Here is a 23,826-nt window from a genome sequence, read left to right as displayed (position 1 = left end):
GTGGCAAGAAATGTGCTGGGTCAAGGAATGCATGCATGGCATTCCTGAACACTGGGAGGAAACTGGCCTGCTACAGCAGCTCTTTGGCTTGTGGATTTGCCCACCACGAAGGAGTATCAAGGACACAGCTGTGGAACTACAGTTGCTGCAGAAGTATGTTTTGGTTCACAGAACACTTTCCATTTTAGTGTGAGCCTAAATATGTTGATCTAATTTTCTGCAATGATTTTCTATACTTAAAATTTTTTAGAGACTTCAGAGTGTGTTTGGTTTTCTGTAATACTGTATCTAGCTGCCGACACTGTGTGGACAGGTAGACCTAGGCTCTGCACTGGGAAGCATGCTAGATGTGGGCTCTGAAGACTCTTCCTGCTGTTGCCACCTTCCCCTGTCCTGTTTTTCCTTCTACCCACCCCGTCGGCACCCCCACTCTGTTTCATCCCCTCTCCTGCCCCTTCAGGAAGGGGCCCAAAAGAGACATTGTACCCCCTGATAAAATTCCTCTTGGAGGCCCTTCTTGCATGTGGTCCACACCAATTCAAGTTTTTGTTTCAGTGGTCCTCAGGCTCCTAAAGGTTGGGAACCATTATGATATTGTGCCAGTAGAAGCAGCATTATTTCTAACTGTAAACATAACCTATTTTAATTTCTGGAAAGTATCCTGAACACAAAACGCGGTGGTGTTTTTATACATTTTAACCCCCCCTCCCTAAAAAAATACCTCTACATGTAACTCAATTGGAGCTACTGAGATGCCAGCCAGTTCTTATCCTGAATTGCCCCATTCCATATACTTTTGATATGGTTTTAAATACACTATACCGGTGTGCACCACTTAACAATGGGGATACGTTCTCCTATCTCCGTTATGTGATTATGTCATTAACATTCAGTCCAACCTACTATCTTCGTTGTGTAAATACACATTTCCTGTCAGACACTGTCAGGCTACTGGACACTGATTGCTTCTTGGTTGCATCAGGAGCCCTTTTGTTGTGTTAACACACACTCTTACAGGAAATGTGACTGCCACATTAAGAGCCTCTTTGTTGTGCTTTGACCACTATCATATATGCGGTCTATTGTTAAGCAGAAGGTCATTAAGTCATGCACTCCTGTATTATAATCTAAACATGTTGCATAATCTTAAAATGTTGCAGACAGCCCCAGTCTGCAACTTTCTCCAATGAGGGCGTTCAAAGCAAATTTGTATATAGTAATGCCAGCCCAATTCACACACATGGTGTTTAGCACGTACCCGTTTAATGGGCACACAGTCAGGAGCCTGACCTAGACATAGCATTCTGGACCTATTAAGAAGTTGCATTTTTACTCAGGGCATGCACTTATTCAGGCACTGCTTGCATAACTACAGGCATCCCATGAGACACAAAAAGCAAGAAGCTTCTGGCTTATCATTGAGGTCTCTGTGCATGTGATGTGTGGGCCTGCACAGACAGCCACTTGAAGAACTACCATAATGAGCAGTGATTTGCTCTTTTCATTCAGCTTCACCTCCTGCAGCTCTAAGAAACGTGAGATTTCATTTGGGGGAGGAAAACAAGAAAGCAACAAAATATGAACATGCTCCGTTCCACAGGAATGGTTTCATGATCACCTGGAGAATGCTCTTCGAGATGCTAACTGTGTAACAAGTGCCGAGGATTTGTCACCAGGTGGTATCTGGGATGCCCAGATACGCAGCAGAAACACCACATGTCCTATTTTAACTGCTCAAGGGTGCATTTTATGCTTTTCTTTTTATGCACCACTGCCAACTGCCTCCACAGCACACACTGCAAATGAGTAGCCAACGGTACAGGCAGGTAGATTTTCAAGCAACAGACCACATGGATCTTGAGTGCAACACCCAATCACAAGTTCAAAAGAACCTCATTTAAAGCAGCAAAGGTCAAAGTCGGCCTCCAGCATACATTGTTCTCTATTAGAAACATACCACTTTGTGTCAAAGGCAGCAGATTTGGTACTTTTAGACCCCACTCAACAGCCGCTTAAGGCTTCAACATAAAAATCTCATAAACCTAAAATACAAAATACAGGCCACCCGCCACAGATCACATTTCCAAATACCTGCTGTGGTGCTAGAGCTTGTGGCTGGGACACCTGGGCCGTGATCTGACCCTGCAAATGTGCCACTGGCTGACCCTGTGGCTGAAGCGATGCTTGAACTTGGCCATGTGGCACAGCAGCAGTGGTGACACTTTGGGGCTGGGATTTCACAAGCATTGGAGGTTGTGCTGCCACATCTGTGATCTGCTGTTGAGGCTGCTGTTGCTGCGTAAGCTGCAGCGTAGCTGGGAGAGAGGTCATTGGGACGTTGGATGGCTGCAGCCTCCCAGGCAGCTGGGGTGGTGGCGTGTGCAGGCTGGCCGCATTCTGCACAGGAGGGCCTTTGGAGGGGTCGTATTGCTGCTGGCTCTGCTTCTGCCCCGTGAGTTGGACCGCTTGCGGAGTGGGAGGCATTCCTCCTGCAAGGCAAGGAGAAAGACAGCAGGAGGTGAATCTCAGAAGTCTGGGTTTGTTGGGATCGCGCAGCGTTGGAGCAGGTCAGGAAGATTAACAGTGAAACCTTGTGCATGTTTACGCAGCAGGAAGTCTCACTTTTGCCTTAGGCTGCAATCCAAAACTTACCTGAGGGTAAGCCACATAGAACAAAGCGAGACTTACTTCTGAGTAAACATGTATAGGATTACACTGTAAGCTTAACTCTTTACTTACTTTGCCACACACCACCATCACCACAAGACAGTCACAATGTGCTATTTGATCATCACCACGGTCTACCATGCACAGAAAGGACATTGCAATGAAATCAGTACACGGAGAACAAGCAAGCAAACAAATGGACTGCTAAGCTGCTGTTTACATACATTACCTATGTGTTTAAAACACTGACAGTTGTAAAAATAGAGCAAAATGGAAGAAAAGAGATCTATGGCACCCTTTTGAGAATTGCTGGGGGGGGAGCTCAAATGAACTATTTTGTGTGACTGTTTTCCATGCCCACATGCACCGCCAGAGCCTGTCACGCAGCTCCTTCAACACAAACCAGGCATTTCACACCAAATATTGATTTACAGGGTGGAACCACAGATCTGGGAAGAGCTCAATTCGGCAAGGCTTTGACTTCTAGCGCCAGCATCCCCCTGGCTAAATTAAATCTGGCGGGCTGGCATGTGGTGACACAGTACCTTGTGCTGTTGGCATGAGCTGTTGAAGAGGGACTCCTGAAGTCACACCTGGATGCTGAAAAACCATCCCGTGACGGCCCACTTCAATTCGTGTTCTCTTAGACGAATCTGTGATATTCAAATTCTATTTACGGCAGGGTACAGTGGAAGGGGTGCAGGTTACAACGTTTTACAAAGAGACGCCCGGTGGGTTTTTAGGATGGGCTTCAACATCTACAACTCTACTGTGGGGAAAGTATGGAGTCACCGGATAGGGTACATTGAAAGGCACAGCGTGCCCCTGCCCATGCCAAAGCCGGCCTGTTGGCTGGGAGGGGAGCACAGAACAGGCATTTGCCTTCCCGTCGCAACCAACAGACCAAAGGCTTAGCTAGGCAAGGCTTTTCAGTGAGTGCTCAATGGTGGTGGTTCTCGCGTTAAGAGTCTAAAAGAATAAAACAAAGTTCTGCCAAAGCGAACCATACCTGTTGAAGTCAGCACCTGCTGTCTCTTAAATGCTTCAATTTCTAGGGAATTCACAGTTCCTGTTACTGGAGTCCCTGAATGCGCCTGCTATTATAAGACAAAACAAGACAGTCAAAATTCAGCTACATCTTTCAACAGCTTTGACAGGTGCTGCAGGATCTACCTGCACAATTTATTCTCATTTTCACCAAAAATAAAGCAAAGCTGCATAAGGTGATAGAGGGAAGGGGAAAAAAAATCTGTCTGAGAGCCGCTGGCCATTTTTGAAAAGATCTACAACAAACACACACAGTTACCTAAACACTCTCACTTCAACTTTCAAGCATGTATTCATTTTTACAAAGAGCATTCACTTCCCTAGCAATACACTATGAAAAGACCAAAGCATCAGGGTTTTCTTGTTTCCCATTCTCTTACTAAAACAAAGTTATATTAAGAACCTTCTCCCTCGCAGTTCAAAACCTCCAGCTGCTTGATCCTATAGTGAAATCATAACCTTATTTTGCTATTTTTTTAAAAAGGACAGTTGTGTCACAAGCCCAGCATTTCCAACATTAAAGGTGATTCACAGCAAAATACAGGACAGAAACTGTTCAACTGGCCCTCTCAGAGAGGCCTAGGCCACTTCTAGCTGTTAAGGCCCCTAGCCATAATAAAAAAAAGGAGAGCGTGTGTTACATTTTGGTGTGATGAGGATACAAAAAAAAAAAATTTAACAGGTTTTTACACTGAGACCCCTCTCAAGTTCAAGGCCCAGGCCAGATGGTCCTCCCGGTGCACTTCTGACTGTCCCCGATTCCCAACCAAAGAGAATATAGATATCTATGCAATTAAGGAACATCGAAGATGAGCCATACTACCAAGATACTCATTGCAGAAATCCAAAAATCATTTCTACCAGCAGAAGATACACCAAAGATAAATGGAGCATGTTCTGGCACTGCTGAAAACTGGCCCCTGGGTTTCTAGGATTTCTAAGGCTGGAAATCCTCTGGCTAATTCTAAGCCCTCATTCATTTCTCATTATGAACCTCTCTCCCAAAGTTCATTTCTCACAGCATCTCCTCTACCAAGGAACCTTTCTCTACCACAGCTACCAACCGTATATTAGAGTTGGTACTTCTATCAAAATGCAACTCTTTAGAAGCAGCTTGCAGGGACTAAATTCTGTCCCATGCAGCAAGTCTCCAGAACACTTTATGGCATGAACAAGCTGTGGTGTGCAACTAGCAGGTTTGGAAACTTTCCCTTTTAAGCTGCTTCATAGATTCAGGTGTCTGTTTTAGGGTTACTTTAACCGCAAACTAAACTTTAGATTTACGCACACCAATAAAACAAGCTGTTAAAGAACACAAATGAGCTACGATCTGGATTTTTCAAGACCTGCTCCAGCATCCCTGCTGACGGTGCCACCAAATTTGGAAGCAAGGTCAGTGGCAACAAGAAACAGGGTCTATTTGGTCATGATGCCCCAACTGGGAGTATGTCTGCCCTAGAAAGACTTGACAGGCTTCAACTTGTTTATCCTTTCGGGGGTAAACTACAGATCATTTCTTATAGAAGATTTGTCAGTCTATGAGCCCAATGCATTTCAGCCTAGCTATCCTCTTCAGGGACATAGAAAGGAGCAGGTTGGAGGTCTCCTCAGTATAACAAGATTATTTGTCCCCCTTACCCTGAGAAATGCTCCAGCCTGCCTAATAGGGCTACTGAGATCTGTATCAGCTAGTTTGACGGTACAAACCCAAGCAGCCCCATGTAGGGCATTCAGGTCTGGGAGTGAGAATAGGATATGGCAGAGGCCTGCTCCACTGATCCCATCCCCCTCCCAGGTCTGATCCATCCCGTTCCCCCCTTCCCCACCCAGTAGCTCCCTCCCACCCTTCCTCATCATCTGGTGCTTCACTCACCTCTGCCACTGGCCAATCTGGATGCAGCAGTGGTGGAGCAGTGCAGGCCTACCCGCTGGTGCTGCTTGCTCTCTGGGTGCACAAACATGCTTTATGCAACATTTGGGACCCCCTTGGCCTGCGCAGCGGCTGATCTGCCAGCAGAACCAGTGCTTACGATTGCGCAGTGGGGCTACCTTTGGCTATCAATGATGCTCCTGACCGTAGCCCCTGGGCACCTGTACATCCAGCCTCTCCGTTCACTCACTCTTCCTTCAGCAGCTTCTGTCCCTGCTTGCAGCCTCCAGATCCATTTTATTTCTATCCAATACAAATTGTTCACTCCTCAGGGTAGAGACGGTGCTCCACAACCACGGCCGCTACCCTGCCATATTTGAGATTACCAACAGACCCTAAATCTACAACTAAGATACAGAGGGCACTGGAGATTTTCTTTCGGGTTGAAGTTATATTCACTAGATATTTTTGTTAGTACAGCCTATTACAGCTATTTTCAACCAGTGCGCCGTGGCACATTGGTGTGCCACAAGTGGTCCACAGTTGTGCCGCGGGAGTTTGGAGGTGGTTCATTTGTTAGTAAGGTGGTTACTGGTAGAATGTGAACCCCCCCCCCCCCCGCACCAGCAGAGTGGTGTGCCTTGTCAATTGTCAAAAATCTGTTGGTGTGCCTTGACAATTTTAGTGCCTTGTCAGTGTGCTGTGAGACAAAAAAGCTTGACAATCACTGCTCTATTACATCTTGGGGGTGATTACAGTTTTTAATTTTTATGGGGAATAAGAATTAAGAACACGAGTAACACACTCATCGTAGCTTGGAATCCGCTTCATTCACAAAATAACCTTGCCAAAAAACCCCAACAGCCAAATCACAAACTGTAACTAAATACATTTATAATTTATACAATCCTACTAATCGCTTTTCTGCCAAGGAGGCACCCAAGGCAATCACAGTATTTTCACCGCGGCCTGCTGGGCTGCACACAATAAGCCATAATTCTCCTTGAGAGCATCCACTGCTTAAATCCTCCAACCCAAAAGGCCTGCAAGGAGGCATGTTCAATTATTTCTGCATACTCCATAGTAGCTTAAAAGCACAGCAAAAAAATAGGATGCGAAGCTGCACATCTGACAACTTTTGTCTCCACACTCAAAAAAGACTTCAGGAGAGGACAGGGGGGAAAAAGAGGAAAATTTTAGAAGAAACCTAGTCACATGGCCACAGACAGAAGAGACCCACAAGGTTACTAGGCAGAATGCACAAAGGGAGGTCAAACGACAAGCAAACCATAGTGAAAACACATCAAAAGCTGAAAGTTCATGAAATAAGCCAGCAACTTTGAGACAAGGAAAATAAACAAACGGAACAAAACTTCCTCAGCGCTCCATAAAACACTGATGCATCTGCAAATTTAAAAGCTTTTTGCTCTTTTGCTTTTGCTCTTGATTAAGGGATGGGCTTTTGGGGAAAAACACAGGTTCTGCTTTCAAATACCAAATCTGAATGAAGAAAATGAAAACAAAACAAAAATAATAATAATAATAATCTGGGATGAAACTACAAGTTTAGGAACCATTGAAAAGTACCTGAAATGGTTGCTGCTGGGATGAAAAAGCAGCAGAAACATTTGGAGGAAGCTGGGTTGCTATAGCAACAGGAGTACCAGTCTGCCCATCCTTTCCTGTCACAACCTTTACCTGAGAGAAGATATATTGGGGAAAAACAAAAAGGGAAATCATTTTTTTTCTCCTTTTGTGTTCTTTTTGAAAAGCCCATCAACACACCCCTGCTTTGCATCAATCTGAGGGTTCCTCATTGAAGAGGGGATGGTAATAAAAGGTTGAACTGGTGTGATTTGAATTAAATCCACATTTATTTCCTTTTTAAAAATATGGAGAGTTCTGCTTTATTATTAAACAGGAGAACAGAGTGTGGGGCAGCCTAGCTGCACGTACTAGCCCTTCTTGCCACCAAAACTCTCCATGCCAATTTCAGTCTGGACAACCATGTGGGTTAAAATTTTGAGATCCTGGCTTTCTAACAGACAACAAAATTAGCATGACAGACAGTCCACATTCAAAAGAGCCCCGACATTTATTAAGCAATGAGCATAGCCTCCATTCTCTCCCCCCAACACACCCCCAGACTGATTAGCCCACCCAGGCAAGGGATGAGGTGCATTGCTTTAGCAAAAGGTGATAAAGAAAGGGGAGGGGATAAAAGAGAAAAAAGACCACAAAATACAAAGAAAAGAGGAGCCCCCAAAATGCCTCTTTTTCAAAAAGGTAACATAGCCTATCCACATAGCCTACATCCACAGGCACTTATTTCTTGGCACGGTTTTGGAAAAGCATCCTGGAGTTCACATGATGTTTTCACAAGACATTACTGTATTTCTCAGACATGCGTTAACATGTCAACAAGCATCTGAGTCTGTCATTCCACTAGCAACAGAGAGAGAGAAAAAGGGCTCCCAGCTTGTTGACTAAACAACAACTGCACCAAACAGGAATGTATGTGCAACAATATCTGCAAGATTGTAGTTGGACTCTGCTTAAAAGAAAGCCTTAAACATTTTGTGCAAGTTCAGCAAAACAAGTATACGTGGTAAGTTCAGGAGATACTATGAATGGAAAAAAAATCAATGTTATAGTTAGCCCACTGAGAAAAAACTTAAGATAGTTTAATGCTGATATGAATGACCCCTAAGAGAGCTGGGGGCTTATGCACACACTTCCCCACTCCTGGGGAGGGGGGAAGAGAGCAAAAGCCTCCCATTAGAAAGCTGGGATTTGTTAAATAACTAGAGCTACAGCAAACAATGATGTCAAAGCACCATGTGATAACTTCAATTCCACTGAACTCAATGGGGCTTACTTCTGTCTAGATATGCATTTGATTTCACTGTCTGTCAACAAACCCAGTTTCCAAATGAGTAGGGAACAGGGGACTATTGTTTGTTTTTAAAAAGAAAACATATGCTTTCTCTCTCTCTCCCCCCTCCCCCCAATGAAAGAAAAGACAGGAAGCTCGCAAAGCTGTGGCTCCCTTCAACCTGTTATTTCTGAACCAGGCCACCACTGAGTAATAACTTTAAGTCCTACTGAAATGAATGGGATTTCAAGTCAGTTATGATTTTGTTTACCTCCACTTATTCCAGTGGTGCTTAGTCAGGAATCCTTTTCTTTGGATATAGCCCAAAGTATTGCAATTTCAGGCAGATGCTGGACAATTTGTTTCTATGTACCATCTGACCCACAACCCATTTCTGCCCGGTCCACAGGTGTATACATTTGATCCCTGTCGTGTATATGTAACATTGGGCAGAAATAGAGTTTAAGTATTTTAAAGCCATCATGGATGTCAATGTGGTTTTTTCAAGATCATATTTAAAATAAGAAGCCTCTGTCTAAATAGTAACTATCTGAAACTCAAATAGGCATGTCCTATTGCGCTGGTATGTCAGTTCAACCAACATTCTTATGATTGATTTGGTAAATGACGTGCCCACTGAATATTCATTTGGAGTCACCCTTACTTCCCAGAGGACCATGTTCATGTTGAAAACTATCATTTATTTATGTTCATAGTCCATGTAAGAGACCCAGGGCAATTGCCCCCAATTTCCTGTCCCCAAAAGCCTGTGCAAAATTTTCCCAATTCCCTGTTTGACAGAAGTGGGTAGTTCTGATTCTGGGATAGCTGATTCTGAGATCAATACCCAACTGAATGTATAAGAGCTTATGCCAGTTTTTGTGTTCTGTGCCTGATGAACAGTTCTGTGCAACCTGAAAGCTTGTTTGGTTCATTCTAAGACACTGCCTCATCAAATTGATGCTTCTAGGTTTCTGGGATAATACAACTGCTACCAATGGAAGAAAGTAAGTCATTAGCCAATTTGTAATTGTCATTAAAGAACTCATCCAGACTTTATAAAAATCATCAGTCCCACTGGAAACGTTGAATTATGTCTTGCGAATGTAGGCTTGCTGCTCTAGAAAGGTTAACTTGCAAACTGGCATTTCCATATATATCTTCCAACTTTTAAGGAATATTCCATATTACGGCTCAGCCTAGAAAACATTACATTCTGAAATAAAAACTATATCCATGCATGACATACTCATGTCATGCGAGTGGTTAGTTCCATTCCAAACCAGAACAGTGATTGATACTGGAATTCCAGCACCTACAATTCAGGAACGGATTATCCCAATAGGGAGGTCAGATTAAAATGCTAGCCACTCCTCGAAAAAAAACTGATTTATTTTGGAGCTGAAACAGAGCATTATTAAGCTCCATGAATACTTAAGTCCATTGTGTCTGATGAGGTTGAGAAACTGTGCAATAATGAAATCCCTTTAGAATAAAAGACCGCCAAAAGTCCCGTTTTTACTAGAAAGCATATACTGATTAGTTCGCTGCTATGCTCACAAATTCATTCCATCTTCTTTAAAGTGGCTTTTACAAAGAGCAACCAACAGGTGGAGGGGACAGGTTTATAGAGAAGAATCAGATGACAGCATTTTGAGCTTGTGCTCTTCCATCAGGGAGATGGAAAAGGATGTAAAGCAATTAACCAACTCCAGGGAGAGCCACAACCACTGACAAAAATAGCCATTTTAAGTTGTTCAGACCCTTCTCTGATTCTTACTAAAACCTGCCTCCAGTACTTGTTGGGATTCTGTTGCTAGGTTTGGCTGGTGGCAATGGTGGCTACAATCCTAGACGTACTTTCAAATATTATTTTATTGCATCTCTATCCCTATCTTCCTCAAAGCTGTGGGGAGTGAGCACAGGTGATTCCCCATTTCATCTTACAACTCCACTGCAAGATGTTAAGCTCAGAAATGAGGACCGGTGTGAGTCCATCCAGTGAGCTTGATGGCCAAGTAAGGTCTGGAATCCCAGGACTATGCAGTCCAAGCCCAACACTACACCACACTGCTTCCACATGAAGCATGCACAGGATCAAACTGGAAACCAGTCTCCTTTGTAACTCTGGCAGTGTTAGATCTAACCCTGACTGGAAACGTATGGCCCAGCACATCTGTTTTTGAGAACACCATATTCTAGGATGACTGGCACAGCTGCCAATTAGTTACCCAGTAACCTAGCAATGCTGAGCAGCTGATTTCAACTGGACTTACTTCCAAGCAAGTACACACATGGCATTAGAACTGGAAAACCAGCGTAATGTCTACATTGTAGTAAGGCTCAAAATCATTACACCAAATACAATTTCTTACCTCGTCGTTGATAACCTCAGACTGCTCCTCTTCTTCCTCCTCTTCCAAATCCAAATCGTTCTGCCGAAGGTAGGCTTGTAGTGGCATGCAATGCTTCTTCTTAAAAGCTAAGAAATCCATCATATTCCCTTGAAGGTGTTGCAGGAAAAACAACTCAATCAAATACTCCTTAAAGGTGTCCCTCAAGATGTCCATCTGCTTGAGGTGGTGCTCCAGACACTGCTTCCTCATCTGGGCTGCCTCCTGAGTGGCCGGTGGGATCTCCTCCAGTTTTTTGGGCTTTTTCACCACGGCACACACCGAAGGAGTGAGAGGCAAGCTCGTCAACGGCATGCTGGCTCGGGAAGGGCTTGTGGGAGGTGGCGGTGATGTCATGCCAAAGGCAGGAGGTCCTCCAACACCAGCAATAAGCCCAGCAGGGGTCCGATCATATCTCAATTGCTGCCCTTGGATGCCTTGGATAATGTTGCTGATTTGAGGAGGCAGGCTGCTTGTCGTGATATGACCAGGACTGGGTAAAGGTTGGATACTTGCTCCACTGGGCACAGGACTCTGAGGCCCGAGATGGTGGATGGTGCCACCAGTCTGTGAATGGGGCTGTGACAGCCTGCGCTCTCTAACTGCAGCTGGTGCCCCAGAAGATGAAAGCTGCACCTGAGCAGTGGCGCCTTGAGAAAGCTGGGCAATGCTAGACCCTTCCTGATACACAAAGTGTCCACTGTTAGACGGGCTCAAACTGATCTGTCGCACGAGCACACTCGCATCGACAAAGCTTCGAGTTGGGCTCTGGCTGCACATACCCAAGCTGGGTCCTGGGGTACCTGCTCGGACGTTTGAGAGGGACTGAACAGGAACAGGGCTGGGCTGCGTAGGGCTCTGAGACTGAACTTGGGGCGGCAATGGGGAAGTGACTTGAATGTAGGAGGGCGATCCATGCTCAAACCTCCGTTGCTGAGGGCTGAACTGAAAACTCGGGGACGTCGGGCTTGGGATTGGCAATGGGGTAAGTGTGATCTGCTGGTTCCCTGTTGCAACCGGGCCAACATTTTGCAGGGTAATGTTAACATTCTGCCCAGTGACTGGGCTCCTGCTCATAATAAACTGCTGGATCTGGTAACTTGGAGATTGTGGCGCGGAGGGACTTGCGGAAGGAGCAAATGAAGCCGCAGGGGACTGGGGCAGGTTGGCCTGCTGATCTTCACTCTCACTGCCGGTGAAGGATCGGGACCTTTGGAGCTGCCGCTGGGCATTTTGAGGGCCGTTGCCATGATGCATTATCACCTCTTCAAAGTCCCAAATTCTAAGAGAAATACGAAAACAAGAAAACTTCAGTTAGGCAGAAATATCCTTGTAATATAGTAAAACCCACCACATTTGGGTTGTGCAGTTCTCCCCTTTCACAGTTGAGGAGAGAAGCCGTAGCTATAGCTTGGCACTACCATAGTATGCAATGCAAACACTTTTATCCTCCCCCCCCCCAAATGGACCACCCGAGGGGAAGTGCAGTGTCCTTGCAAACATCCACTGGGACCGACACTACACTGGGATGCAGCACGGACTGTTGCACTCGAGGTTGGTCGGTTGGGCTCTCTCTTTTTCTGCTAAATTAAATTACTTTTTTTAATGCTTTTTTGTTCAATTAGCAAAGGAGGTTGATGAGGTTTGCAGAGCCTTTTATCTTTTATCCTCCCCCCAAATGCACATCCAGGGGAAGTGCAGCATCCTTGCAAACAGGCACCCCTGCAAACAGCCCCTGGCAGGGACACTGCACTTGGATGCAACGGGGACTGTTGCAAAAATGTTTCTGTCTCATTAGCAGAGAGATCTGATGAGGTCTGAAGGCCCTTTGTCCCGTCCCATCCCGCGAGCAGACACTGCACTGGGGACCCGCCTGCTTCTGAGAAGCCCCTTCTGGCCCAGGGAGCAAAGGGGCTGCTGAGGCCTGCACAGCCTCTTCCCCTCCCCCCAGCAGGGACCCGGGCAGAGCAGCCCCTGCACCGGGATGCGGCGTAGCCTTTTCTCCCTGGGAGTAAACCCCCCCCCCCCAGGCCACGGGGCTTGCTTCCGAGGAGACCCGCACGGGACTGCGCTGCTCGGGAGGTCTACGGAGCCTCCCACCTTCCCCGACTGGAGCATCCTCGGGGCAGCGCAGGCGCTTCCTGTCAATCAGCCCCAACAGAACGTTCGGGGCGGACGCGTTTGGAAACTCGGCGGCGGCGCGGCCCTTTTTGGCCCTCCGCGGCCCCCGCAGCCCGCCCCTCTGAGGGACTCTGCGGCGGTGCGGGCAAGAAAGGAGCGCGAAGGCCTCAGGAGGGCCCGACGCGGCCCGCGGCCTCCTGGGCCGCGGAGGGGCCTACCTGCCGTTTGGGGTTCCAAGCGCGTCCCAGGGAGCGGGCGAAGGCGCCTCGCACTCACCCGCTCCGAGCCGGGCCCAGCTTCAGCCACTCGCCGCTCCCTGACAGGAAACTGGCCGAGCAGAGACTGAGGCGGGCGGGGAGCAGAAACAAAAAAACACAAGCGCCTCCGCTGCTCGACGGGCGCCGCCGAAGGACAAAACTCTCGCCTTCGTAGCGCGCCCGGCGTCGCGGCTCCCCCTGCCGCCCGTACTGCGCATGCTTGGAACCGTCTCATCTTTCCTGCTGCCCGCACCACTCCTGGCTTCGTTTTTCGTACTGCGCATGTGCGGAGTCTTCCTTCAAACTCTTAGGAGAGGAGGCGCGCACGCACAAGGCAAAGATCTTCATGAACTCAATCTCGTCTCCTATTCAATTTGGATGGCGCTGAAGGCGCGCGCATGCGCAGCCAGGAAAACCTCCAGCAACTGAGCCTTGCCTCTTATTCAATTGAATGGGGCTGAATCCTAGTGAGTGTATGTGTGCGCATATATAAAATCTATTATATATATTATAGATATACACATACTTTTTTAAAGACTATATACCGCTTTTCAACCAAAAGTAGTTTTCAAAGCGGTTGATACAGCAAAATAAAATCAGAAATAGTTCCCTGCCCCAAAGGGCTTACAGTCAAAACAGGGATGCAGAAGAGACACCAGCAACAGTCACTGGAATGTGATCCTTGAACTCTTCCAAAGGGCTGCTGGCTTAGAGGAGGCACTTTCATTGCTTGGATATAGACACATTCATACATATATATAATATATATAACATCTATGATTAAAGATTTTATTTATAGGATTGCAACTTAAACCTGAGATGCAGTGGCTGAGTTTTCTTATTGTTTTTTTAATTTTTTATATTTGTATATACATATTTATCTTTTATATCAATCAATCAATCAATCAATCAATCAATCAATAGTACCTTTATTGGCATTTAAAAAGTAAACGAGATTACAACAATCACTAAAAGATAAACATAATAGGGAAGGGAAATGGGAAATAATTCAAGAGAAGAGGGAAGTTTTATTATTATTATTATTATTATTATTATTAACAGTATTTATATACCGCTTTTCAACTAAAAGTTCACAAAACGGTTTACAGAGAAAAATCAAATAACTAAATGGCTCCCTGTCCCAAAAGGGCTCACAATCTAAAAATTTTCCCTTTTAATTTTTTTGGAATTCTTTCTTTTAATTTCCCTTCTTTTAATTTTTTGGGAATTATTATTTTAATAATTTGGGATAAAAAACTGGCAATTGCTGTGGTAATGTTAACCTGATTGTCACTTAGCAAAACAAAAAGGGGGTCAATGAATGGGCCAGTGGAATGCCATAAAAAGGGATCCAAATACAGCTTTCGAAGTGAACAATGCGCTGGACAATGAATCAGGATATGCTCAAGTGTGTCCGGTTCGAGGTGACAGAAGGAGCATAATCTGCAGTTCTGAGGAATATGGGAAAATCTGCCAAAATGATACAAGGAGGGAAAAATATTAAAGCACGCGAGCATAAAAGCCCCTCTAAGGGAGGGGTTTATTAAGGTATCAAAATAATTAGATGGCTGACCTGGTAGAGGGCAGAGACCAAAAGAAAGAGGGGAGCATACTGGGTTAAGATCAGCAAAAAGAGAGGTAAATTCAGCTTCCCAGAGCCTGATTTGGATTAATTTATATGCACTATTAGCATCAAGGCCCACAAAGGATTCCAAAGAGAGATCTAGGGCAGGGGTGCTCACACTTTTTTGGCTCGAGAGCTACTTTGAAACCCAGCAAGGCCCAGAGATCTACCAGAGTTTTTTTTTACAATGTTCACGCCATCATAACATATAACATTTATGTGTACAATGTACGTTGGTGTACTTTGAGCCCCACTGAGTATAACAAGACTTACTCCTGAGTAGACATGCCTAGGATTAGGCTGTGAGGCTGCAATCCTAGCCACACTTACTTGGGAGTAAGCCCCATTGAGTACAATGGGCCTTACTCCCGGCGTTTCCTCCCAGAGGCACCTGAAGGGGGGGGGGTCGGCACTCCGCGATCTACTCATTTTGCCTCGCAATCTACCGGTAGATCGCGATCCACCTATTGAGCACCCCTGATCTAGGGAATTCAATCTGGAATCAATTTTTGAAAACCAGCTAGACAAAAAAGGGTCTCTTAACAGGTAATTAAGGAGGGATTCAGATGGAAGGGACAGATGGAGACGAAGCCAGAATTTAAGTGTTAAAGCCCATGCTATGGTTGAAGGGAGGTGAACTCCCAACTCAAGAATCAGCTTTGCTAACCGAATGGCGTTTGGAACTCCAAGCATTCTCCTAAAAAAACGGCCGCAACTCGGTCCAGGGTGCTGTTAGCTACCAAAACCCATATGGGGACGACGGAATAAAAGTTGGGCCATGATCTTGGCTCTAAAAATCTGAAGGGCAGCAGGCACAAACTGGTTACCGGTGCTATAATGGAACCGAGTAATCGCCTTAAGGTGATGATGCAAGGTGGCAATAGCTAGCTTCTTATGGGCTGCCCAAGTTAATCGATAATGAAAAAGTAGGCCAAGATATTTGAAAGTGGGACCTGCTCATAGATGGAGTGGCCAACCCTCCAGGTCGACAGGGACCAAGATTTTGAGAATATAAGGATTTTGGTTTTGTTGGCATTTATGATCAGGTCATTGGATGTGCAGTAATCCTGGAAAATAGTGAGGGATTGATGGTCCAGATTTAGTTAGTGAGAGAAGAACTGCATCATCTGCATACAATAAAAGGGGTATAGGAACACCATTGAGGGAAGGGGGAGCGACCCTTTGGTTAGAAAAATAGGAGGGGAGGGCAGGAGGTCTGGTCTAGAGGGTAGAGCCTCCATTTGCCTGAAGATTAACATCCACAAGGTCGCCAGTTCGAGGCCACCGGCACCGTGCGACCTTGAAGCAGCTGACAAGCTGCAGCTGAGCTGTTCCATCTGCTCGGAGCGTGGGAGAATGGAGGCCAGAATGTTAAACCAGATCGGAGTGTAACAGCTCGAATGTGGTGGTTCTTGAAAGAGAGAACCTTCTTTCAATTTGTAAAAATCCCTGCGTGGATTTAATAAGCCTGCCTATGTAAACCGCCTTGAATAAAGTCTTGAATAAAGACCAAGAAAGGCGGTATATAAATACTGTATATTATATATTATTATATATATATATATATATATATATATATATATATATATATATATATATATATATAGCAGAGGGGATTTGGAGAGTAGTTTTTGCAAATATAGCAATAAAAGAGCATATAAACAGACACCACTGTCAATTTATAATCTTTTTCCATTCTCTTTATTATTATTATTTTTTTGTGATTTGTATCCCACTTTTCCTACCCTAAAAGTTGCTCTGAAGAAAGTTTACAGGGTTCAAAACATGAAATTTATTTAAAATATTTTTACCCCACTTTCCCTTGGCCAGAGCAGATGCCCAAGGTGGTTTACAATTTCCAGCTAAAGCAGGGGTGGGGAAACCTGCCTTGGGGGTCATTTGCAGCCTTCAGGGACCCCCAATCTGGCCTGCAAGGAGCCCCCAGACTCCAATGAACCTCTGACCCATCTGAGACTGTCAAAGCCTATGCTTGTCTGCGATTGCTGGTTGCAGCTGCAAGACACAAGCTGTGGGCCAAGTTAGAAGAAGACCTTTTATACTCTCCATGTGTTTTCTGCTTTCCCCTGGGCCCCCTTTGCCTCTGAACAACTTATGTCTCCACATGTTTCTGGCTTGGTATGTATGTTTTCATTGTGCAAGAGGTGTGCGGCTAACAGTTCATAGTTCTCATGTGATTCTATATTATAGTTTTCATGTGCATTATAAATAAGCTCAGTAAAATCCCTTCCTAGAAGTTCTGAATCTAATATATTCATTTATGTAAATTTATTCAAATTTGAAATGTAAATTAATTCTTTTTTCCCCTGGCCTCAGTGGCACAGTGTCAGAGAAATGATGTAGCCCTCCTGCCAAAATGTTTTGTATACTGTAGCTCAGGGGCGGGCAAACAAATAAGCCATTTGGAGGAGGGCAAACTACTTACAACCAAGGTACTGTGACAGAGGCAGAGGAGGCAGATAATCCATCACCCAGACACCAGAGAGAACAGAAATGTTTTGAGCCCTCAATGAACCACCCTGAGGGAAGGGGGTAGATTTTAATTCCCCCAGCAGGGAGTTCCATAACTGTGGAACTGCTCGCGAAGGCTCACCCCTATGCCACCATCCCCTTAACTTGGGAGAAAGGCGGCACTTACACAAAAGCCCCCTTAGATGACCTAAGAGGGCAAGCCGGAATATATGGGAGAACACAGTCAACCTGGCCCCAACCCATGAAGGCCTTTAAAGGTCAATACCAGCCTCTCAACACTACACAACTCCATGTGTTCTCTAAACAAACTGCTGTACAAATAAGCCAGTGAAACCCAAGCACTCCCCCCCAGGTGGTATTAAAATTATTGAACATATAATTCATCTCAAGACAAACATATTAATTCAATACAAAATGTTTTTAAATATCAACTCTTAATACATTTGCCATTTATTTTAATATACAATTTAGAATTGTGTGTGCAGTAGTCATGATTTAAAAAAAACAACAACCCCAACTTACTAGAGAGAAGGGATGTCACCTCTTTTTTCCTAAAAATACGTACATTGAAATGCTCCAGTTTGTTTTTTAACCCATACTTCAAACATTTAACCGTTTTTTCATAAATTCTCTACGCATTTGACATCATGCCGAAGGGAGTGTGGGGCTGTGTGGTTGGTCAGAAAGAAAGGAAGCAACCAAGGGACAAGTTAGAAAACTAGGCAAGAGCTACAAATACCATAATGATGCTTCACAGTGAGTCCAGATAATCAGTGCATGACATTGAGATAGCCATCCTAGGGCCAAATCCTATTCAGTTTTCCAGCACCTGTGCAGCTGAGGCAAAAGGGTATATGCTGCATCTTGCAGTGAAGGGGCAAGCCTGGAGGCCTCCTCCAGGTAAGGGCACATTTGCTCCCTTGCCTTGAGACTGCACTGCAGCTGCACCGGCACTGGAAAGTTGGATAGGATTGGGCCCCTAAAAAGCTATGCGTCTGTACATATGACAGCATGTCTTTAAAAAAAGGTGTTTTATCATTAGTCAAGCAATTTTTCTCAAGTACAGTTGCTCCAGGATTACAATTCTTCCTAATTCAAGAAGTCTTTGGTAATGCCACATCCAAAGAAAGAACCTTCATGCACAACTTATCATAGTTATTTCTTCAAATATCATTTCATTCTGTGTATCTAATATCTCTGTTCAGAGAAGCTGCTATTGTAAGGATCCTTTGTCTGCAAGGTAGCATTTGGGTTCAATGAGCAGCGGTTGTCCTCCAGTATTTGAAACTACAGCTGGGTTTCATGTGCCTACATAAAAGAAAATATAGTAGACTGTACAATAATGAAAATGTATTATATAGAACATGAATGAGGAACACAATTGACATTTTGACAATATCACATCAAATAGCCCCAGAGAATCAGTTCTGCCAACTTCATTCACAATAGGCAAGGACTCAGATTCACAAGACCGCTGAAACATACAACTAGACAGTGATTTTAAACCACTGTTCCGCAGGACATTGGGGTACCACAAATGGGTCTGCAGGTATGCCATGGGAATTTGGGGAGGGTCATAGTAGGGCCCCCCACCAGCAGCACAGCGTGCCTTGTCAATCATAAAAAAAATAAAAATATTATTATTATTATTAACAATAATAATAACAACTTTATTTTTACCCCACCTTTCTCCCCGAAGGGACTGAAGGCGGCTTACAACAGGTTAAAACAAATTAAAAACATAATGTAAAAACATATTAACAACAACATGGATGGTATGTCTTGACAATTTTAGTACCTTGTCAGTGAGACAAAGAAAATGGTTGAAAATCATTGAACTAGAGCAGGGGTACTCACACTTTTTTGGCTCGAGAGTTACTTTGAAACCCAGCAAGGCCCGGAGATCTACCAGAGTTTTTTTACAATGTTTGCGCCATCAAAACATATAACATTTATGCATACAATGTATGTTGGTGTCCCCTGCATAACTGCATGAGCCAATATTGCACAACACAACATAATTAACTATAAACATTTTTTGTAATTACTTGAGTTTACTTTGATGACTTGCACTGAAGTGAATCAGCCAAGGATGCATAGCCCAGACAGTAGCTGCTGACAGCCAGCTTCAAGCACACTTCCAGATGTTCATCAGTCATGGTGGAAGGGTACTTGGACTTAAAGATCTTCATGTAGGAAAAGGCTGACTCACTTAAATAAGTGGAGCCCTTCCTGCCTCAGGTGCTCTTATATCCCTGAGGGCCCTATTGCCTTCAAGTGGCTGCAGCTGTGCAGCACACTCTGCTGGATGCCCAGGCCTTACCCTTAAAGGGGCCACTGCTGACACCACATCTACCTCCTCACCAGATCTTCCTCGATTCCAATACAAGTGGGGGGGGGGGCAGATCTCTATACAGACCAGTGCAAAAACAAGGGAAAGGTGTGGGGGAGGGAAGATCTCTATATAGACATCACAGCAAGACCAGTGCAAAACCCCTTGCACACAGAACCAACAGATGGAAGTTGAGGGTGGGGGCAGATCTCCATACATACCAGTGCAAAAACAGGGGAAAGGTAAGTCATCCCCAGGAGAGTCAACGGGGCTCACTCCCAGGGATGTGTGGACAGGAGAGAAGCCTGCCAGTGGCTCCTCTCCAGGTCTACTCACAAGTCAGCCCCAGTAGAGTCAACGGGGCTCACTCCCAGGGATGCATGGACGGGAGAGAAGCCTGCAATCGATTCATTTTGCCTGGCAATTGACTGGTAGATCAGGATCGACTTATTGAGCACCCCTGAACTAGAGTATACCACCAGAAGAATTTGGTGCAGCTTTGGACAAAACACTGTGGCTGATAGAGTTCCAATGACCTGAGTACATTTCTAGAAACCCTACATTCAGTTTGTCGACAACATAAGCGAACTACTTCCCCTTAAATTGTCTTCTGTGGTCCCTCCAATCGGCCTTAAGAGTGTTAAATATGCACTTTTCACCTTTGGCCTACCTTGAAACAGCCATCGAGCCTTAAAATCATCTCTCTGTTTCACAGTATGGATAGATGCAGCTCCTCAAACACTGCCTTGTCTTCTCATAGATTTATGGAATAGCTTCAAACAGGTAGGCAGCTGGAATGCAAACACACCAAATTAAACAGAAAACAACACTGTTATGCATTTAGTGTAAGAAAAGGAATAGACAGAATAGCAGAAACCACATTCGGTGATTACTATTTGCTCAAATTGTAGACCCCAAAGGAAACCAAGAGTCCTACTGGGGAGGGAACCGAGCATAATTTTAATGTATCCTCAGGCAATGCCAGGGCACTTTACTGATCATAGAGCCCCTGGAGTAAGGCTGAGGAAGAAACTGCTGCAAATACATATACACAATCAGGATTAATTATTGCACTGATTTGAGTCACATTACAGATTACTGTATTAGTATTATTCATTTCTAATAAAGCTACATGGTGCATCCAGGAATAAACGTCATGGATAGCTCACATGCTTTCACGAATGAGATTTTGGTTGGTATCCTTTCATCTTTCAGCATCCAAAAATATTCATAAAACTATAGATTGTGTTTAAACAAAACAAAAAAAAGCATAGAATTTCTGAAGCATGTATATCCCACAATTACTCAGAAATGAACCACACTGATTTAAAATTGAGTTTTGTGCTTATTTGATCATGCACAAGGCTGCCATTTTGGGGCTTATCTACCACCCTATTCTGGAAGCTCAATGCAGGACCCAGTTAACACATGACCCTCACCACCACAGCATGCAGTGCTAGTTACCAAGCGCTATCTGGCATAAAGACATTTTGTATAACTACTCTCAGATTGCAAGGCAAGCCCCCCCCCCCAAGACATCCACCAATGTACAATAACCAGCAAACGTTTTTCTTTGCACCACTTTATGCAAACTTTATCCAAACTTTATGCATTCCAGAGGGATACACCAATGATGTCAAAGGGCGCAATCCTATTCAATTTTCCAGGGCTGGTGCAGTACTGTCAGTGGGATGTGGGCTGCATCCTTTAGCGGGGAGGCAGTCACAGAGGCCTCAAGGTAAGGTTCCCTTGCCTCTGGGCTGCATTGCGCTACACTGGTGCAGGAAAGTTGGATAGGATTGGGCCCCAAGGCTGCAATCCTAAGCATGCTTTCCTGGAGTAGTCCCTATTAAATACAGTGAGACTTACTTCTGAGTAGACCTGGTAAGGTTTGGGCTGTAAGAAATCTACAAAGACCAGCCTGCCTTGCTTCAGATACTCTGTCAAGACCAATTTTAAAAAAGCACCCTCTTATAGCCCCGCCCCCAAAAGCAGGTATATTCAGCTGCCAAACTAAATTGGAGCATCAGCATACAATTTCTCTCATCACCTCCAACTTGCCTCTTAGGATTTATGGGCGAAACCCAACCCGCCCACTGTGCAAACTTTCCATCACCTGCATCCTGTCATTGGAGAACAGCCTCAACTGCAAAGAGTAATCAGTCAGGTGCTAAAGTCAAAGGCACTACCTGTGCCTTAAGTGTATGCGAGTTCAGAAGAAGCAGCTACACCTGTTGAATTTCTGCAGCTCATGCTGCATGGAAGTGCATTCCTAAAAGGCAGCTGCATCTATTGGATTTCTGCCAACCACGATGCATGGAAGTGCATTCATAAGAGGTGGCTTCGCCCGTTGGATTGCTCCCCACCATGCTGCATAGAAGTGCATGCATAAGACCCAGCTGCACCCGTTGGATTCCTGTCCACCTGGCTGCATGAAAGTGCACTCATAAGAGGTGGCTGCACCATTGGATTTCTACCCAACGCACTGACGCTTGTAATCCAACAGGTGCTGCCCACTGGCATGAGCAGTGGTACTCCAACAGATGCAGCTGCCCCTCTTAAGTCGACTCCACCTTCCCTTTGCTCTGCAGCCTCTCCTCCACCATAGGGAAGCTGCACCTGTGGAATTTCTGCCTGCTATGCAGCTGTTGCAGGCCTACGAGGAGCCCTCCAAGGAGGTGAACGCGGGCACAGTAATGGCCAGGCTGCAAAGCTCCAGCCCTCCCACCTGCAGCTGCCACCCCCCTTTCCCACGTCCCGTTTGGTCTCTCCCCCTGTTCTCGCCTACAGCGGCCGTAGCAGCTGCTCTCGTCTGGAACCACGGCATGGGTCATACCATTCCGCCTGGCCTGCGGGGGAGCGCGCAGGAGAGACAAAGACGTTCCACCGGCCGCTACCAATGCAAGGTTCGCGCGACGGGCGGGGGCGCCCAGCCTCTCAGGAGCTCAGCAGGGAAGAGGCGGGAGGGGGAGCAGGCGACGGGGACTGAGCAGGGACAAACTACCTGGACCTCATGCACAATACGCATTTCGCTTTTCTGATGTTGGTGGGAAAGGGGCTTAACTAGCCGCAGACCTCATCTTATATATATTATATAAGGGGTGTGTGTATATAAAATATAATAAATATATATAAAATGGTACACACACACACACTCAATGGTACATTATGCGTATTATACACACACACACACACAATGTGTATATATAATGGTATGTTTGTGTGTATATATATATATATATATATATATATATATATATATATATATATATATATATATATATATATACACACACACACAAACAAAACAAAGCAAAACAAAATATTATACACAAACACACACACACTATCTATATATGGTACATTATATATGTACACACACACACACACACACACACACACACACACACACAATTTTACCCTTTAGTAAAGTAAAAACACTTTTTTACAACTGTTTGGGTTTTTTACACTTTTTTACAACAACAACTGTTGTTGTTGCTAAAAACACAAAACACTTCATTTTGCATTTAAAATATCCCAGTGGTTCTCAAATCCTAACCCTTTATGTCAGTGCTTTCCAGCACTGGCATAGCGGTGGCAGTTGGGTGTCACTCACGGAGGCCTCCTCAAAGTAAGGGACTGTTTGTTGCCTTACCTCAGAGCTGCATTGCCCTTATGTCAGTGCTGGAAAACAGTGAAACAGTGACATAAGGGGTTAGGACTGTGCCCTAAAGTGTTTAAAATTGATAAAAATGAGAACTTGGAAAGAAAAACACGACACCGCTTTCTGCCTTGTTCATTCCCCCCCCCCCAATCACAAAAATCTGTGAAAAAATAAAACCATTTTCAAAACACCTCCAGCATTATAAATGGCATACCAACTTGAATTTAACTTTGTCTTTGCCTTGGGTCCCCTCAAGGAGAAAGATGAGGGTAAAAATACTGTAAATAAATATATCTGTTAAACCAGAATGCATAAGGAAAAGTGACTGGCAGTGATCGCAGACTGTGTCTCTATCCCAGGGTTTCTCAAACTGTGGGTCAGGACCCACTAGGTGGTCGCAAGACAATTTCAGGTGGGTCCCCATTCATTTCAATATTTTATTTTTAGTATATTAGACTTGATGCCAATATGGTATGTGACTGCATT

General features: G+C 44.8%; 1 protein-coding gene, 1 long non-coding RNA gene and 1 other non-coding gene across 14 annotated transcripts in view; all 3 read right to left on the bottom strand.

Moving 5' to 3' along the window:
- EP400 (E1A binding protein p400) overlaps nt 1–13,422 on the bottom strand; it is an 87,406-nt gene extending 73,984 nt beyond the window's left edge. For 8 of the 12 annotated variants that reach the window (XM_066610078.1, XM_066610082.1, XM_066610081.1 and 5 more), the window contains exons 1-6: nt 13,192–13,422; nt 10,835–12,134; nt 7,172–7,282; nt 3,677–3,764; nt 3,213–3,320; nt 2,092–2,489 (exon numbers count right to left, since the gene is read on the bottom strand). In XM_066610078.1, the coding sequence (XP_066466175.1) occupies nt 2,092–2,489; nt 3,213–3,320; nt 3,677–3,764; nt 7,172–7,282; nt 10,835–12,109 (1,980 nt within the window). In that variant the 5' untranslated portion in view covers nt 12,110–12,134; nt 13,192–13,422. The remainder of the gene's footprint in view (nt 1–2,091; nt 2,490–3,212; nt 3,321–3,676; nt 3,765–7,171; nt 7,283–10,834; nt 12,135–13,191) is intronic. The other 4 variants (XM_066610085.1, XM_066610088.1, XM_066610086.1 and 1 more) reach the window with 2 other exon arrangements.
- Nucleotides 13,423–17,802: 4,380 nt separating this feature from the next.
- LOC136634373 (uncharacterized) lies at nt 17,803–22,393 on the bottom strand. The gene is made up of 3 exons (XR_010793293.1): nt 21,738–22,393; nt 20,347–20,467; nt 17,803–18,652 (listed from the first exon to the last, which is right to left on the bottom strand). It is a non-coding gene; the product is annotated as an uncharacterized lncRNA (long non-coding RNA).
- Nucleotides 20,568–20,705, bottom strand: LOC136634674 (small nucleolar RNA SNORA49). Its single transcript, XR_010793330.1, has one exon. It is a non-coding gene; the product is annotated as a small nucleolar RNA SNORA49 (small nucleolar RNA).
- Nucleotides 22,394–23,826: the final 1,433 nt, after the last annotated feature.

This window comes from Tiliqua scincoides, chromosome 14 (assembly GCF_035046505.1).
Source record: "Tiliqua scincoides isolate rTilSci1 chromosome 14, rTilSci1.hap2, whole genome shotgun sequence".
Taxonomy (NCBI): domain Eukaryota; kingdom Metazoa; phylum Chordata; class Lepidosauria; order Squamata; family Scincidae; genus Tiliqua; species Tiliqua scincoides.
The sequence above is the reverse complement of the archived record's forward strand: the minus strand, read 5'-3'. Positions and strand labels throughout refer to the sequence as shown.